The 19121-nt window shown below is 40.9% G+C and overlaps 1 protein-coding gene across 5 annotated transcripts in view; it reads right to left on the reverse strand.

The window, feature by feature from the left end:
• Dnm3 (dynamin 3) overlaps positions 1 to 19121 on the reverse strand; it is a 459396-nt gene that overhangs the window by 25160 nt on the left and 415115 nt on the right. For all 5 annotated transcript variants that reach the window (XM_028757965.1, XM_028757957.1, XM_028757948.1 and 2 more), the window contains 3 exons: positions 11333 to 11497; positions 3415 to 3641; positions 2616 to 2852 (listed from right to left, as the gene is read on the reverse strand). In XM_028757965.1, coding sequence (XP_028613798.1) covers positions 2616 to 2852; positions 3415 to 3641; positions 11333 to 11497 — 629 coding nt within the window. The remainder of the gene's footprint in view (positions 1 to 2615; positions 2853 to 3414; positions 3642 to 11332; positions 11498 to 19121) is intronic.

Here is a 19121-nt window from a genome sequence, read left to right on the forward strand (position 1 = left end):
TCTCTCTCTCTCTCTCTCTCTCTCTCTCTCTCTCTCTCTTTTGAAATCTTAAACCCCATTTCTGGCTTGCATTTGGTGGGAGTCCTGTTCTGGCTTTTATTAAAAACAGACGTTGTGAGTTTAGAATCTTCCATCTAAAGCAAGGCTTTAATAGGCGTCAGGACCCTGACTGGCCTCCAGCTCTGCTCAGGTGACCCCCGCCACAGGGATTCCCTCCTTGCCTGCTCTGCTGGCCCTCAAGATTGAGGGCTCAGCATAAAACAACCAGCTTTCTCTCTTTCAATTCAAACTCTTTGTTTCTGTTTTAAATTCAGGGTGGTACACAAAGCCAGATCAAGTTAAGTCTGGTTTTAACTGGAGAGAGAGCTCGTTCTAGAGATTTTGAATAGCTCAACTGTTGTCCTACAAATTCCCTTGACTTGAGCTCCTCAAACCTGGTGGCTTCCCTTCCTGCCTTTCAGCCCTGGCAATCCACATGGGTTACTTACTGACTCCCACCCTTCTGCCTGCGTGCAAGCTCAAAAATACCAAAGCTAACTCCACCCTGCTTAGCAAATCAGTTTAGCATCTGAAAGCTGATTTTTCTGAAGAGTGCTGGCAAGCTAGCTTATTGGAGACCAACAGGAAAAGCAGTGAAGCGAGCAGGCAAGACTTGCACACTCATTCCTGAGCGCAGCACAGCCACAGGTCCCTTTGGCTCCTTCTCAGAGCAAAACAGACAAAACAACAGAGTTCAAGGCTCCCTTGGGACTTTGCCTTCCCACTCACACATCCCCCACCCCACCCCCTTTTCCCTCACAGCCTCCATACCATCCTGGCACAGCGGCAGACACTTTCCCAGTCAATTTGAGGTTTTCTAAAACAATAAACTTGATCTTGCCTGTAGCAACATTCAATGTTGAAATGTACGTTTTTGATGTGGAAAGGGAATTCTTATAAATACTGCAGTGCCGTGGTTGCCTGGTAGAGTATGGCTTTACTTTCCTAAAGGACAGCTGCCACGTCTGTATTCTTGATGATCACAATGTGAGGGGTGATATAACTGACAGCTAGTGACTGGAGGCCAGGGGTGCTGTTTATCATCCTCATGTGCACAGGAGAACCAGCCATAGCAGAAATGTCAGACGCTGGGGGTCCCTGCTGCCAGCCCCTACTGTGATGGCTGAACCTGGGCTCTAGAATCTGGCTGCTAGGGATTAGAGGCCAGTGGGTTGGCAGTGGGCAGGCTGTTAACCTCGTTGTCTATCTGTAAAATATAAATGGTAGCCTATTTTATTGGATTCACAAACCTTAAAAATATGTGTGTGTCTCTTAGGACAACATTTAACATTAAGAGCAACATTATTAGAAATTTAGCTCAGTTTCAGCTAAGTTGAATTTAGAAAGATAGGGAAAAAAAAACGGGACTGAGTATTTACATGTTCTCTGAGTAGGGCTAAAATGGCGGTAATAGTAATGTCTCATCTCAAGATCTGGATGACAATACTGCAAGTGATTTCCTTTGTTTCCTAGATGGGGAACTTAGATCTTGGAGGTGAATGAGTCACCCTGCTCTTATGACATCGAAGTCAAGTTATTGTATACTCTGTGTCTACCAGCCTGGGGCTCTCCTCCCTCTGTCCATTACCCTTAACACTTTGAAGATCAAAATACAAGCCCCATGGTCCTACAGGTGCTATGGAGGGTGAACAGCACGGGGTGTGATGGACATAGACAAGTTTTGCTCAGTGGAGCACATGGATATTCCAATTCTGTGAATTAAAGCTTATCTTCATATATGAGATCATTTTCTTGGTCTTTAAATTTTCTGATTTCGTAGGGGTTAAAACTCCACAATACCTTATATCCTTTAAAAAGGTCAAAAAATAACTGTATGTTGACTACATGAATGAAGGAAAGCATATAGCTTTACTTTAATATGTTTTAAGTTCCATTGCTGATAAGTTTATATCGTGTGACAATTAGACCAGAAAATTTGCTTATAATTGTCAAAATTAGACAATGGAACAGCAGTCTATCTGATATATAATCCTTATGTCTACATTATAATCTCTGTGGATGTTAAAACAGTTGCAGATTAGTTGGCTAGATGTTACTTAGCTTACATTAAAGTTAGCGATACTGGGGTCATAGTGCAGAGAGCAGATGGATAACATGCCTCGTGTCAATGGTTTTCTAGGTTCTTTGGGTAATGGAGAAGGTAAGACTCATGAACCCCTCACAACCTACACACAGTTTGCCACAACTCAGTGGCAGCTCTTTCTTTCCCAGCCTGTTGCTAGAGTCTGACCCAGGCCTTTGAAAGTGCCATTCACTTGGTCCCATTGGCTTTGGGGCTCACAAATGAGACATTAAAATCTGTGCCAGTTGGTAAAGGAGAGGACCCCCATGGTCACACGGGGTCTTAGTGAGCCTAGGCACCGCAATTTGTCCTCTGCCAGCTGTTTCCACTGCCAGTGTGGAAACTGCAAACGTGGATGAGAAGATGCTTGCAAATTTTTATTTTGCTTTTTTTTGTTGTTTTGATTTTTTTTTGAAATAAATGTTGTCTGTTATACTCTGAGAAGAGAGCCAAGGAGGATATTGGGGGAACTTCTGCAGCGCTGCTTGCTTACCTTGGAACACTGGGGGGTGCCCTGGTGGGCCTGGACGGAACTTGCGGAGGGGTTCCAAAGGAGTCACTGCTGTTGGGAAAAGGAGGTAATGGGCCAGGACGGAATGGGACTGGGGGAGCCCCGGAGTGGGGGCCTGGAGAGGGAATAGCGGGAGCTGGTCCACGGCCAGATGTGGGCCTTGTGAGGGGCGCACTTAGAGTCAGCCTTCTCTGGGTGGTGGGGCTTGGTGGAGGCGACCTGAGAAAAAAGACAAAAGTTTTAATTAATTATTTCACTCCTCCTTGTCTAAATTAATCTTTAAAAAAAAAAACAGATCTGTAACTTCCTGGTTGCTTTTTAAAATTAGTTAATTAAAATTAATTAACTAAAATAATTTCTCTTTTGCCTATATAACTTAGATATATGTTATAAGATGCCTGGAGGCATAAAAAGATAAATGCTGATGTTTCAGTTTCTTTCCCTCATTCCTCTCTCTGGAGACAATAACAATTGGTGGTATTTCTTCTTAAACATAAGGTATGTGAATATTTTGTCATGTATGTATGCATGCATGCATATATGTATGTATGCATGTATGTATGATAGCTGACACTCTCTCTTGTGTTAAGCTTATCTTTCTATTTGGGACACTTGGCACTATTCCACTGTTTTAACGACTATCAAGTTTCGTTCTAAGGATGCATGAAAAGAGTTGGTACACTTTGACCCCTCTTTCCGTTTAGGTCCGCATTGTCTTGGGAGAGCATCCTTAGAAGTGAACATTAGACAAGCTCAGGTGCTGCTGGGCTTCCTCCCTAACCTTCTAGAATGCTGGAGCCAGGAGTCGTCTACTGGAGGTGGAGCTGGGGTGGACACAGTGGCTGTGTTGATGTCACCAATGATTGCAAGGGCTTCTTTCAGGGCTTGGTACATTCGGAGCATCTCATCCCGGCGCTGAGCCTGCTCTGCAGACTCTTCCATTAGAGTGTTCTGGTCCTCAGAAGAGTAGAGCTGCGCTAGGAGTTCAGAGTTGATGAAGTCTTTAACCTGTAAGAAAAACCAGATGAGAGGGCAAAGCACAGTCTCCATGGAAATCATGGAAGGTCTTCCCCAAGGAAAGGGAAGTACCACACGACTGCTTGGGTTTTGCCACCTTTCTGGTACAGAGAACAGCTTTCCCTCTACCTTCTGTCCCTCAAAGAAATGATGTATAGATAACTGAAGAACGGTCAGTCTTTGCTACCCTCAGCATATGGCTCAGCAGCTATGGGGATGCCCCATGAAGTTCTCAGAGGCCACTTGGTTTATACAACAGGAAGGCCCCAGGAGTTAATTTTCCACAGTGTGTTAAATACAAAGTGGTGATGCAAAGGAAGCTTTGCAGTTCAGGTTTTCTGTTCCTCTGCATTCCTAGTCCTTTAGCTAGACAGTTGCCAAAATAATCAAACATTACCCATTCAAAGTTTTAAAGGTATGGTAAAGGCAGAATTAGTAAGTGTAAGTGGCTATAAATATTGATCACAACTAGACCAGTCTCCACGCTTTATCAGATATAAGCATCAGCCAGCTACTTTATATAACTACGGGCAATATATCAGTTAATGATATCCAGATACCATTAAGTGCAAGTACATGTTCATACTAAATGTGAGAAAATGAATGTACAAATCAATGAAATATATATATCCCAACTTTCTTCAAAAGTTATCTGATCGAATTCACCACATAGCGGTGAGATAAAATTAAAACCTCACAACACAGAAACAAATGTAGAGATCATACAGCTGTGACATCAACCTAAAATCTTCTAACCAGCGCTAATTCAATTTGCCGAAGACATGTCATGCATGTAAATGGCTAGAAAAGACAATTTACAGTCCTTCGTCTTTTCTTCCCTTTGTCCTCTTATCATTGCGCTGGTAATCCAGGGCCTTTTATGTAAGTATACATGCCACCATTGAGCTAAACCACCATTGAGCTTAACATTGATAGTTTAGAGCAGCTAGCAAGTATGATAATTAGTTTAAACCAATGAAAATAAACCTATTGGAAGTTTTCAGTTCCTCCGTAATTTGAGAAAGCTTATCTGGATTACTTAGATCTAGATAAAATGCCAAAGTATTTGTTTAAACTTCAGAAGGATGACAGGATACCTGTCAGTTAAAATTCTTGGATTGTAGCTCAGATTTTTACTCAAATGAGAAGGTTCTAAAACACAGTTTCATTTTTTAATGGATTTTTTTAGAATTAAGAACACTGGAAGAGGGCAAAGAGTAGGGCTGCAGGTAGGTTAGTGCCTGTAGGTGGAGTCAATTGGTCTCCTGGGCCAAGGGGATGAGAGGCCTTCTATATTCTTTTTGTGTAGCCCTTGGGTATGTAGTTCATATGGGAAGGAAGGCACCCAGTTTATCTAGTATATAATAATCAGATGTTAACATGAGACACTGTGACTATAACTTCCAGTCCTGGTTCGAGGCTAGGCTCATAGTGGGCTGGGTTGTGTGCAGCTCTGTGGTGCTGTTCCAGCCTGCCCTTCATGATTTCCAGGGAAGTTTGGGGATTTGTACAGACAGACTGACCCAGAATATGTGTTGACAACCCTTCAAGATGGTAGATAAAGACAGTTGCTACCAAGTCTCAGAACCTGAGTTTGATCCCTGGGTCCACATAAGGAATAGAAAGCAAGGACTCTGATTCCTTGCAAGTTGTTCTCTGGCAAGATCTCTGTAGCACTGTGGGTAAACACACAAACCACAACCCAAACTGGAAAGACAGATAACTGGTTGACCTCACTACTTGCCCAGAATGAGCAGGGATTAAAGTTCAGTTGGGAGAACTGGTAGATCTGAAATAACATCTTGACAGGAGGGAAGGGGAGACAGGAGAGAGGACCAGTTTCGTTTTTTTTGGTAAAGGTTTCAAATATGTAAAAAATTCTATTTGTTAAAACATCAGTTGGATCAATCTTGTGGTGAAGTCAACAGTTCCCTGTACACATTTTTGTAAGCCAAGAGTGATTCAAACACGGGAGGGATGTCACGCACACTGCATGCAGGGGATTGTCTGGTGGATGTGCAAAGTAAATTTGGTCAGGAAGTCTAGGGCAAAATATGAGATCTCTGGTACTAATGAGAAGTGTTTAAACTTTATTCACTTGGAAATATGACATCATGAAAGGCTTTTAACAAGTAAGTGAAAGAGGTCATTAGGAAAATCAATCTGGTTTTAATTGGTAAAAAACTTGCAAGCTTAGTAGTAGACATGGACCCAATGGGAGGTCATTGTTTACTATTATTCATGGAGTGATGGGAGTTTCTCAATGCCACAGTAGAATGGGAAAGATGCATCCATGTGAATAAACCCTACAGAGGAAAAATCATCTTGAAGTGTCTGCAGAAAAGGATGAGAAAGAAAAAAAACAGTTGAAGGAAGGTGTCTCTGGAGTTGATATCTGGCTGAGCTGGAGAATTGAAAATCAAATGGCAAAGGAGAAAGTCGGATTTTCAGGGGAGGTAGGAAATGCGGCCTTGGGAATATTTTATGGTCTTGGAAGAAGCTATTCACTGTTAAACACACTTGCAGGTACCCGTGGGAGCAGAGACATCTGCACAGACCTTCCATTGTTGGGCGTGTGTATTTATCTGTGTGTGCACTTGGATACGAGGTGCATCTTAAAACTCAAAACCAGACGGTCTCTCTGACATCGATCATCGGTTGGGTTGAACTCCTTTTGAAGCTTTATGTATTGCTGGAGTATCACTCAGGAGCTATTAAATACAATGTAAAAAGAAAGATCCAAGAGTAGCTCTAAAGCAGATCTGAATGAAGAGTCAATGGTTTAACTACGGCATGAAATAATGAGTCCTGATACTACGTATGAAACTTACCTGCTGTCCACTCTGCCTTCATTTGGCAATGTTCTGAAAGAATGTGAGGTTGATAGGGGGAGGAAAGACACATTGTCTTATTTTTTTCTGAAAGTGGACTAAATTGGCATTTGGTAGGCAGGCAGTGGCAGGGGATTACAGAGACCTATTGCAAAAGTGTAGTTGTCAAGAGACATACATAAAGACCCCTCATGGGTTAATATTTTATTTTCAATGTAAGAAGAGTTTAGGCTGTCTTCTGGCTAGCCTAGCCTAGTCTTTCAGTGCTACAACTGGAGTTTGGAACTACAGCCCCAGTTGATAGGGGTAGGGACATTTAGGGGAATTTCCAGACATTTTAGGGGCTTTCTGAGCCATTTGAGTGTCGGTGGCACAAAAATCAAGGATTATGTAACACACACACACACACACACACACACACACACACACACACCAGTGGATCTCCTCTTAGGTGAACAGAACACAACAGACCAATTATGCCTGGACGGGAGATTTGGAGCAATATTTATGCTTTTAATTATAACACCTTATAACCTATACGTCTTTGTGTGGCTCACAAAAATTCTCACACACAGAATCCCATTCCACCTCAAACTCTGCAGGCTAAATAAACAGGCATTACTCCACCATGTCCCACTGCTCAGTGTAAAGGAATGTGAGGTCATTAAAAGTGTTCCACATGTTTTCCTCCTAACTTTTAACCCTTCGCTTGTCCCCCGAAAGATGCTTGCCTCTTAAAACCTTTGGTATGACTGAGCCCCGTTTTAACACCTTCACCAAGAGACGGTTTGGTTGCCTGGGAGGCCAGTTCCCCAAAATCTCTGTCTCTGAGGGGCGGTCACCATGGGAAATGGCTCATTCATGTGTACAGCGTTTTCACTAAATAATTTCATTTTGTTCATCTGGAGATGTGACAGTTAGCCCACCGTCCTCCCTACTCCTGTTCTTCCCTGGCCGATTTAGTTTTGTTGTTTTCCTTCTGCAAAATACAACTTCCACGGACTCACAAAATACAACCTCCATGGACTCACAATGCTGGACAAAGTGGGTCAGGGAAATAAGTACACATACTGTAACATCCAGAGCCCAGCACTGAGCACAATATAAGAGTGAGAGTGTTCCTTGGTTGGACGTGGAGATGGGGGAGCCTCTTGGGAAGTTTTTGGGGCATATGCTGTGTTTGCCTGATACAAACAGATCATGGTTTAAAGATTAGAATAATGGTCTGGCAGTCAGGACATATTTTCCACCAAAACGTTGAAAAGAAAAAAATGTATTTCGTTCTCTTTAAGGTTGCATGATATGTTTGAAACTATGACACATGCTGCCATGTGCCACCACAGAGAGGACGAATGACCAGGAGGGCCCACTGTGGACCTGGCAGCACCACTGAGAGTGTTTAATGCCTCTGGGTTTCATGGTTTTTGTTTGTTTGTTTTGTTTTTCGTTTTTTTGAAGAATTTATAAGAATTTTTGCATTTCACTGTGTATTTCGTGAGTTTGTTTGAATGTGAGTCAGAACGTTTTAAAACTGAAGACACTGAGACACTATTTCTCATGTTCAAATGAACAATGCTAATTAAATCTTTGAGTCCTATGAATGCTGGGGAGATAACCCTGTGGTTATACTGGGTGGGGGAAAAGCCCTCTGGGTTGCAAGGGCTGACTTAGAATTCCTCTCACTCCCAACCCCATGCCCTTATCTGCTGCTGAATTTGAGATTGCATCGGACTGAGAATAAGCCCCTTAGCACAATTTTGACTCTGACACTCACAGCTGTGCCATCTTGGGCAAGTCACTCTTCAGTTCTCCATGTATAAGATGTGGAAGAGGGAAAAAAAATGTCCAGGGGGTGAAAACAAAAAACCACATCTACCATACATGATATTTTAAAATAAAGCTGGATTCTTTCATTCTGTGGTGGGGTGAAGTCCAGGGGCATGCCATGGGCCGTTATGTGTGCTGGTCTTAAAAAGTCCCACACAGGGCTTTGGTGCTTTGACTTGAACCTGTAGCCGCCTGTCATAAACTCACAGTTCCTTTGTGCTGCTGTTACCTCGTGTGTTTAAGTAACGAAACAGCTGCTGTGTTTCAATAGACAAAGGCTTACAGTATGTCTGAGGCCCGGCATTTATTGCCTGGCTTTAAACTTCTTAAACAATTCCATATGGCGAGCTGAGTGGCAGAACACTTAATGTAAACTTTCAAAGGAAACTGCCCACCGATTCCCGAACTTTATGAAAAGCTGGCTGAAACATATTCCTTTTCAGGAGGCTGGATAGCCATTCCTGCTTCAAGGGTGAAAGGCCATGGCTGAGAAGACAGAGAAGCTAGCTTCAGCATTTACTCATTCTGAACGAATCGCAGTTTACAGAATAGGTGGAATTCAAACTTCTTTTCTTAGTTGTGATTCTGTTACTAATTTTCTCATTTTATCAATTCAAATCAGATTTAAAAAAAAACCAGCTTCCCTGTATGGTAGAGGCTCGTTGATTTATTAGGTCTGTTTCTTTATATTTAACAGGATACATCTGGAACAGACAGAAAAGCTCAGGCATTGAGATGCCATGAGAATGTGAGTATCTTGTTTTAAAAAGATTTTACTCTCTATTTGAAAAATGTATAACATACACATGAAATTTTTTTTATATACAGGCAAATAGAAGCAAAGTAGTAATACTCAAGAAAAATGATCACTGTAGGTATCTGAACTCATTTCTGGTAGAGGCAAAAGCTACTTTTCTAGCACAGATCGCCACCACTTCGTAAGAATGCAGCATGGTTGGTTTTCTCTACGTTTCTATTAGTCTCTGCTTTACCGTCTGACCCTGGAGATCAGGTCTTAATTGAAGTCTCCTTTCCCATGACTTGTGTGTGAGGTCTTTCTCAAAATAACTGGCAGAGTTTCTCCTCAAAGAATAATATTCTGTTAGGCGGGTGTTTGGACATTTCATTAAAGCAAGTAGATTTCAGCAGTGAGGAGCTAGGGAAACCACAACAACCCATGTGTGTTATCTGGTTTTGTTTAATTTTGGAAGTGAAAGTAGAATAGATTTTGTAGTAGGATTTTTTTTTCTTTCCTTTTAACTAATTTGTGTCAAGCTACTTCTCAGAGCCACAGACAGGAAGTATGATTTCCTGTCCTGATGATTTAATATAACACAGAGCAAAGCAGAGCTCGAACCGAAGGCAGGAGTAATGACCCTAGGTAAGACGGTGGGAAGATAAATGATCCCTAATCAGGAAAATGTTTAAATAAGCAAGTGCCTGATATACCACAGCAAAACAACCTGAATCCATTGACGCAAAATTAAGAGGGTAATTTTGAAGACACACAGACTATTTGCTTGGTACTTCAGATTTGTCTAAATGGCTTGCAGTCACATCTGTCACATTCTGACAGGTCTATGAGGTCCCTTCACATTCCCACTGAAGTCCCAGAAACAACCGACTTGAACTCAGAGGGGCTACAGGCTTCGCTTCATGTCAGAGAGCTGACCACTGACCAACCACAGTGATATTTATAGTTTTGACTTTTCCAGCTCATTGCTTACCTGCTGGGTAGACTTCAAAGCATCATGTTTATCTTACTTGGATACACAACCATAATCAAATACAAGTAAGTACTCAGGGCTTCTTAACACCAAGGAGTATACAACTCCAGAGGTTATAGACAAGCAGATTGTCATGAACTTTAGAAATATTGAAACACAGAATGACTAATAGTCATATTAATTACTTACACTTACCACAGTACCTTGGCACACCCTGTTTTTTTGGAACAAATCCTCAAGACAGATATACTTACTACTAGTAGTGGTTTACATATGGAGGACACAAACCCATAGCAGCCAATTGGTCACATCAGGCCAACAGGCTTAGAAAACAGGTTTCTCCCAAATTCTAGTTTAGGGTACTTTTCACTTTTACAATTTGATTTTTGATTTCTCACAAGCTATGTTCATAACATATTTAAAGCAAAACAAGTCACGAGAAGATACATGTAAATGAAGTGGTTGGTTCCCCTTTGTCAGGATTCAGAAAAGCCACCTTCTTTAATTACTGTTTTTGCCAATTGTACTTAATTGTATACAGTTTGTCTTTTTTTTTCTTTTTATAAAAAGTACCACATCCAATTTGCCACCAGCCAAAGAAGGAAAGAGCCAAACACAACTGATAGCTTTTGGATGGCTACAGTAGTAGAGCCCTGAAAGACTGGCAGTTGTAGCATCTTTACATTAGGAAGACAGGCTGAGATGGCTTACACCTGGAATCCCAGCACTTGGGAGGCCGAGTCAGAAAGAGTGTCTTGAGTTCCAGGTAAGCCCAAGCCACACAATGAAAACCTGTTTCAAAGAAACTGTCCTTTAAAAAACAGTATGACTGACTACAAAGCCATGGATTAAGGTAAGATGTCCCTTCCTAGGTGGAAAGCACGTTCCATAGTTTATAGATGATAAAAATGATCATATTAACATATACAATAGGCCTTTAACTTAAGACCTAGGAGCACTGGCATCTGATTTCATTGCTGTGAAGAAGGCCTTTAACCCCAGGGCCTAGGAGCACTGGCATCTGATTTCATTGCTTGCATTGCAAGGCCATGAATGTGGTAGCCTTTGCTCCCTTCCAGAAGACAGCCAGTTAGACGCAAGTCAATGCTGTGGCTGTAAATTTCAACTCTATGATCTCTCCCACATTGGTCACCCACTTATAAAGGCAGAACTACATACTGGGCAGTACGTGCTTCAGTTATTCAGAAAATATCACAGCGACACTCAAGAAAAAGGTGCTCTATTTCCAGACATGGAAAGGTTAGAAGCTAAAAGGAGAGAGTTTATAATCACTTACGTTATTGATCATAAGATGCATTATTGTTTTTGGAATTAGGTCTCGGATGCATTTGTTGATTATTGACATGTAGGAGTCCACTAGGTTGCGTATGGTCTCCACTTGCCTCTCCAACTGTGGGTCCATGGAAAAGTTTTCTGCTTGTCCATTTTCATCATTTTCAGTCTGATAGAATGGGAACAAAATGTGGATTATCTCATATTCTCTCTCAGAATAAAAATACCAAACATCAAATGATTGGTTACTGCTTAGGACTGTCAGTTAGAATCTTGCAACTGTCTTTCTACTTTGAACTTACCATGTTCTAGCAAAAGTAAACATTCTGATTCCGAATAAACGTTGAGATGAATAATCAAATAAACAGTGCACCTAACAACACACCTCGAGAGAACAACCTAATGTTAAGCCGTTTGTAAGCTGGCCTGAGGCCTGAGTCCAGACAGATGATGCAGATGTGAACCTCTCTCTGGGAGGAGTCTCCGGGGATCCTATAGATTACAGTGACCTTGATGTAGTTCTGGCACTGCTGGCTCTGCTCTGGATTGGATCAGCCCAGACTCAAAACTCAGTCCCCTAGGACTGGCCAGGAGTCCAAATTTGAGATCTGGAAGATAATTCATTCTTTCATGCACTTGCTGGAATTTGCTGTGTAAATTCATGCTTCTGTCGTCACCGTTGAAGACTGGCTCCATTGCAGAAAACGGGCCATTTTAACTTCCAATGTGTTATTCTTTGAATAAAGCAGAACCCTTTCATACACAAAGAATTTATTTGTGCAACATGAGCGAGGCATCTGTTTTCTATACTATACAACTTGAGTTAATTAATTTTGGCTTATCCACCCAGAGGCTGGGCTGGAATGGCATCTTCATCATTAAGAGCTGACCTATTGGCTTGGCATTGAAATCAATTTAGAACAAATGGTCTTTATTTCAAGTCAGGTTGAAGCATCTAAACCTCAAAACATCATACAGATATTGTTAGTGGTCTGGCTACTTTCTTATATTTGGAAAGATTTAATTATGAAGGTAAAGGGGGGGAGGATAATTTATTGCTTCTGACATTGGCATGAAGTACTTTTCTTTGGAAATGTATGTACTTTGATCTGCCAGGTTTTCAATCAGCTCCAGGCAGAGCACTGTGCTAACTGACTGGATCTGTAAACGAGGACTCTTTTCTTTGAATTGATATACATGTATGAAAGCCACATATTTTTTAGGCTACAAAATCATCAATAAAAATGTATAAGCATTTCTATATCAGGAGGGTCTCTTTTAAAATATATACTCACTTTAAAAATCAGTGATTCTTTTTTACCCTGAGAATGTAGCCCCATGCTTTGCTGTGGGCTATCAAAATAAGGGGATCTCTAGGGTAGCTGGGTACAATAGCAAAGCAGAAGGTGGGGATACTCAGGATATTAGTGGTTCTGCTGTTCTGTTATTTTTCTTTCTTTCTTTTTTTTTTAGTGGTCTTGGGTCACTAAAAGAATTACATCTGGTATACTAGTTCTGTTCTTTTTGTTCTTTCCTTTTTTAATGGGCTTGTGACAAACACATATTTTAGATGAAAAGAATCTAAAACATTTCTAGTTAAAACCTTATTTAAAATGCAAAAATACTACTACTACTACTTCTGCCACCACTACACACACCCCTCTTTATCTGCATAAGCCCCTTTCCAGATGCCCTCTCTCCCTCCCACTGTTCCTCATGTAGACCCCTTCATATTTCAAGCCTGCTTCACCCTTACCTCTTCCAGACAAGTTCCTTCTGCCCCGAAGGGCCCCCCCCCCACTTCTTTTGAACTCATTCTTGCACTTGCTTGCGTTGTCTACCGTTAATCTTAAATTCTCCCTCTTATGAGACTCTAGGACTGTATCTCTCTATTCTTAGCACAGATCTTAGTGTTATCAGAGGAGGGAGAGAGACGGGGGAGGTGACTCATGCTACAGTTGGCTTTACCTAAGTCTACAAAACTGTCCTAATGCACAAAACCTAGAATTTTGTGGAGAAATTTTTTTCTATGTAAAATAACATGAGCATGAGCCTCCACAGTGCTGACGGTCCAACCCAACTTGTTTCTCTGGCCTAAAAAACAATTGTGGACTTTTGTACAATTGTATTTAGCAATGGAGTGTGATGGCATTTCAGTATCAACCTGTTTCCTCTCGAAAAGCCTGTTTTCAGCATTCATTGTTGTTTCACACACCATTATACGCAGTTTGTAGGAGAGCTTCACTTCAGTGCTAAGAAGCGGGCACTGGGGTTACTGTACCCCATACGAGAGCATGATAGGGCTCTGAGTGCTGAAGTTCATCCAACTGATGTAAAATGAGCATGATTTCTAAAACAATGAAATAACTACATTATACCAATTCATTTGTATACATGAAGTAGTGAGTTTAAAAGGACTTTCTAGGAAAATGTCATTAAAATACTGACATTCTCAAGAATTAAATGACTGAACCAAAGGAGGAAAGCTGAATCAACAAGACATATTGAACCTCCGGGGAGGGGAGCTATATTATTTGATTTCATAACTCCTCATTCCACATTCTCTTAGCATTTAGCCTTGCTTTACACTTGCATATCAAAATGATTTTGTACTTTCTGGAGCAATACGGTGTCAGAATGAACAATAGACACTGGTTGAGTAGAGAACACTCCCAGGATAGAGCCTAGGCTAGGACTTTGCAAGAAGGACCCCAGGAACCCATGGGAGAAAAACCAAAAATTAACAAGTGGGATTGTGTGATGTGAAGAAAGCTTCTGGGCAGAAAGGGGTGAGAGGAAAGCAACAGCCTACAAAACAGAAAATTTTTGCCAACTATATACATCAGACAGGGTATTGATATCTAGACTCTATAAAGAACTAAGAAAATCAATACTAAAATACTTCACTTCATCAAATGAACAAGCTATTTCTAAAACAACAAAGTGCAAGTAGATGACACACAAATGAAAAAAAATTCAACATCCTTAACCATCAAGGAAAGGCAAGTCAAAACCATCCTGAGATTAAAACCATAAAGGCTGTCCTTAAAACAGCAACAACAAAGCCCACAGCAATAAATACCGGCAAGCATGAGCAGGGACACCTGCACACTGCTGCTGGCAATGAAAATAAGCTCAGCAGCTGTGGAAATCGGGATGGACGTTTCTTAAAAAACAAACTACCATATTCGCCAGCCATGCCACTCCTGGGGAGAGACTCTCAGGAATGTAAGTCACTTTAACAAAGAGATACCTACTCAACCATGTTTGATGCAACACCTCTCACTGCAGGCCAGCTATGGAATTTACCTTGGTGTCTCTCAACAAGGGACAACATGGAGAAAATGTGATGAATATTTTATTCTATTGTATAGAATCAGGTTATGCTCTTTGCAGGAAAATGGATGGGATTGTACACCCCATTAAGTGAAGTAAAACCAGACACCTCCAGGCAAACATTTTCTTTCATGAGAACCCTAAGTTTTATACACACACACACACACACACACACACACACACACACAGATGCACGAGACTATTAAGAGGAAGAGAAGGGTGGGGGATAGGAGAGGAGTCAAGGGAGTAAGCATGGCCAAAGTGCATGATATACTTGAACAGGACATTATGAAATAGATTATTTTGCATGGTAAATAATTCATGAATAAAAAAAAAAGTCAAATTGGGAACACAGAGTTAAAGGCATTCCAGAATGGCCAGACAACTTGAATTCTACTTAGCTTTTGGAAATCTGGTAGACTTGTGAGGTCACACAAACCATAACTACACTGGGCATGCAATGGACACAATAGGGGGAGCACGGAATCCAGAATGCGAATTTGACATCCTTGCTTTTACACTGAAGCAGTATCTGGCCTTTCTAGTGTGTCTGGTGAAGAGGAAGGACTCTTAGGTGGGAGGATTTAACTTGCAGCAAGAAAATGCTCCTTTCTTCTGTCCCCAACCTCGGCTCAAACCCTCTCCCCTCTTTCTAGTTGTATGCTGTGCATGAGTACGTATTTTTCCCCCTTTGTTTAAATTATAGGATTGCAATTGGATTCTTTGCAGTCAGAGCACTGAAGTGACAGCTGTTTGTCATTATCCTCATCAAGGGAATGTAAAATAAAAATAGTAATTTGTCTCTGATCTTTGGGGCAAAAAAAGAGCGGTCTGCAAACATTTAACCTTTTATGTGCGGGTTCATTGATGCTGTTTACAAAATGTGAATAATACTGTAGAGACTTTTTTTTTTTCCTGAAAAACACAATGGGTAGGCCATCTTGCTGCATGTTTTTGTTTTTTCTACATAGCGTTTGAGAAATCTAACTAAAGCAATAAAAACAACCCTATAAATATGAAGTTTAAATAACTTTCTAATGAATTAGTCACATGGCATTTAAGAAATGGACAGTTTTATTCTTGTTTTTTTTTTAACTAAAGAAATGATTATGTATTTCTGTATCTTAGGGCCTGTGTGTGGGTATCTTTCAGGAGTCCAGCTTTCCCTTCTACTCTGTGAGTCCCAGGAATTAAATTTGGGCTGTCAGGCTTGGTGGTAAACACTTTTTAAGTTTTGAGCTATCTCAGTGCCTCCCTCCTTAATTATTCATGTAAAAGTTGTAAAGTATACTACTTTAACAGATAAGAAAGTGAAATATTAAATGGTAGATAATTTTCATTAAATCTTGAAGATTCCATTATAGAACTCTGAGTGTGACTGAGCACCTATTTTTCATGTCTTTTTATTTTCCTTAGAAAAATTTCTAAATTGTTTGATAAGCCAGAGGACCATTGGAACCATCCAGAAAGTAATGTTGACAGCAATATGTACATATTAAACAGTAATATGTACAAAGAGAGATACTAAGGCGTGGGGCTTATTGAATCTTTTCTCAGCAGTGGAGAACACAGGATAATATCCTATAGATCTATATGCACTTTGTTCCAAATAACCAAGTTGCTTTCTTTAAAACATTTAATATGATTATACAGTTCACTATTACTATAAACAACAAGCAAAAAATTACATGATTGGACCTGTCGTTGGTGAACCCAGTCATCATTATGAAAACACTGTTACCATGGTAATGGACTTTCATATTTTTCCAGCCCCGCATTATTGGAAATATTTTCACTGAAAACTTTTCCTGCTTCCAATCAATTGCCTTTAAGTTGTTAAGGCTTTAAAGTTATGCAACCATGCTGTGCAAAAACCCAGAGTCCAGAGAGCCTCGGAGGGTGGTCTAGGTGTCAGTCTGGCAATGTGACCTGTACCAGGGAATATTTAGTGTGTGGCATGGAACTGTGAAAGGTATAAAGTACAAAATTAGAGACCCACATGTGAGCTCTAAGCAGGCAGGACAGAAAGAAAATTATGAGTCTGTGACTAAGGGTTTGCGACAGGGGCTCAGGGCACAGGGTATCTTTATGGACGGGAACATTTGAAATGATCTCAGAACTTGGGTGAGGTTTCAAACACTGTGACAGGAGGGGCATGGCTGTCATTATCCCTCTAGTTCTTTGCAGGGGCTTAATGAACATTGTGGCCTTTTCCTGGGGAGTTGGGCTTTTGTTTCAGAAGAGTCCTGAGACACAGCCTGGAATGGCTGGTTGTCAGCGTGGTGGGAATGAAGGCAATCCTTTGCATTCCTGTAACTGAGTTCTTCGTGTTGAGCCCTTCGTGAACAAGATACAGAACCACGGAGATCTAGCACTCCGTTTAGCTAACCAAGCATCTTGACTACAACTGAAGGTGTCCCCAAGTTTGGATTGTGGTTGTAGTCAAAACAACTAGCAGCAGGAGGCACTTGGGACTGCAAGAAGCATTCCCCAATTCAGGAGGGAAAACCCTAGCCTAATGTGACTCAGGTTACCCAGCCCATCCTCGCTGGCAGGCTGGGCCAAGCTCTGTGGGTCCAGCCACTTTCCTTTCCATTCTTCTTAGACTTTTCAATTACTTTACCTGAATATTAGTTTTTATTCTCTGTGTAATCTTTTTAACACATTTCTAAGTAACATCATAATAGAAATGATAAAACTATGTGATTGGATGAAACTGCTAATTAAAAATCCTTTGGAATTTTCAACTCATTCAATTGAAAACAACAGTAACAAATGATAATGAGACGTTTTGAACGGAGAAGCAGCTTCCTGTCTTTTTCCTAACTCTCTCCAGGCCAAAGCTTCCTGACTACATTTGATTCTGTGTTCTGCCAGCAGACATGTCTCACAGGCAGCTTAGATGACAGCTGAAGTGACTAACTGGGGCCAGAGGGAGGGGTAAGGTAGAAGCTTTTGGCTTCTAATGGCCTTCACATTTAAAAATCTATAAAATGGCTTTCATAAGTAAAAGCTACGTAGAGATGCGGGGTCTTGGGACAATCTAAAAATCTTATACAACTGATCCTGAAGTTCTTCTAGCTATAATCCCCATAGATCCTTTAATCTAGCTCAGTGGTTCTCAACCTTCTCAACGTTGTGACCCTTTAATACATTTTTTTTTTAATTTTAATTTCTGTGTGCATGTGCCAGGTCTGTTGAAGCTAGAGTTTGAAGCAGTTGTGAGCCACCTGAAGTAGGTACTGTGACCAGCTGCAGTCTTCTGGAGGAACAAGCGCTTTTAACTACGGAGCCTTATCTCCAGACCCTCATGCTAAGTATTTTAAGTTGCAAATATTTATTTTGGGACGATCTCAGCCCTTATGAACCGACTTTGTTTGCCATAAATTAACATCTTGTCATACAAACAATAAATAACTGTGACCAAGTGCTGTAAGAATTTATCCTCAACATTCTTATCTAAAATGCTTAATTGTAGGAAAAATTTAAATTATGATGCATTATGGTCTTCAACACACACGAAAACACAGATACACACACGTACACGTACATGCATATGCACACATACACATTTGCTTTTCTGAGACAAGATTATGTTATATAGCCCACAGTGTCCAGATTGATCTTGAACTCCTGATCCTCCTGCCTCCACCTTCTAAGTATGCCACTATGCCCAGCTAGAAGATATTCTTAAACCTCATTAAGAAATGGGTATCAGGGGCTATAACTTTGTACAGTGAAAAGCCAGTCTTGTTACAAAGTTTGAAAGGTGAGCAAATGAAGGAAAAAAAATCATAAGCTGAAGAAGAAAGTCTGATATCTGATCATTGATTTGTCTGTTAAAACATGTACATTAACTAATCATAAACTTAAGGAAGTTAGAGTAGGGACAACAAAGCCTGAATATTATGAAAGCAGCATGGGAGCTCATAATAAATGAACTGTGGTAAAATGACACTGAAACTATGCAGTCGGTAGTACTTCCTGCTCTCCTTATAAGGTAGATTATCTTTCAGACTTCGATGTGAATAAATGACAGTTTTTTTTTAAAGTAATGCATTGAAAATACATAATGGCATGGAGTCACTTTTCCTTAAATTGTAGAAAAGAATGTCAATGCCATAGTCCTAAATGAAACATCTGTATCACATTCCTTCCTCCAAGGTTCTGAGAACATCATGGAAGATGTGGCATAAAGACTGTAAGAGCCGGAAGCTGGGAAGGACTTCTACAACGGTGTCTTTAAGCCATGATGGGCCATGACACCCATGAACTCACAACACATGCTGATTATCTGCACAAGTCCTATACAAGATCTAGTCAGTAGACACCTCAACGAGGGAGGGGCTTCAGAGGCCCCACTCCTGGCTTAGGAGCTATTGCCAGTTGATGGCTGCTAGGGGAGGGAGAGTCAGTTTGCTTCAGTGGCTTGGCCTCTTGTGGGTGGCCCGTGGGCC

The sequence above is a fragment of the Grammomys surdaster genome, unplaced genomic scaffold, assembly GCF_004785775.1.
Source record: "Grammomys surdaster isolate TR1022 unplaced genomic scaffold, NIH_TR_1.0 130, whole genome shotgun sequence".
In the NCBI taxonomy this organism is placed as follows: Eukaryota; Metazoa; Chordata; class Mammalia; order Rodentia; family Muridae; genus Grammomys; species Grammomys surdaster.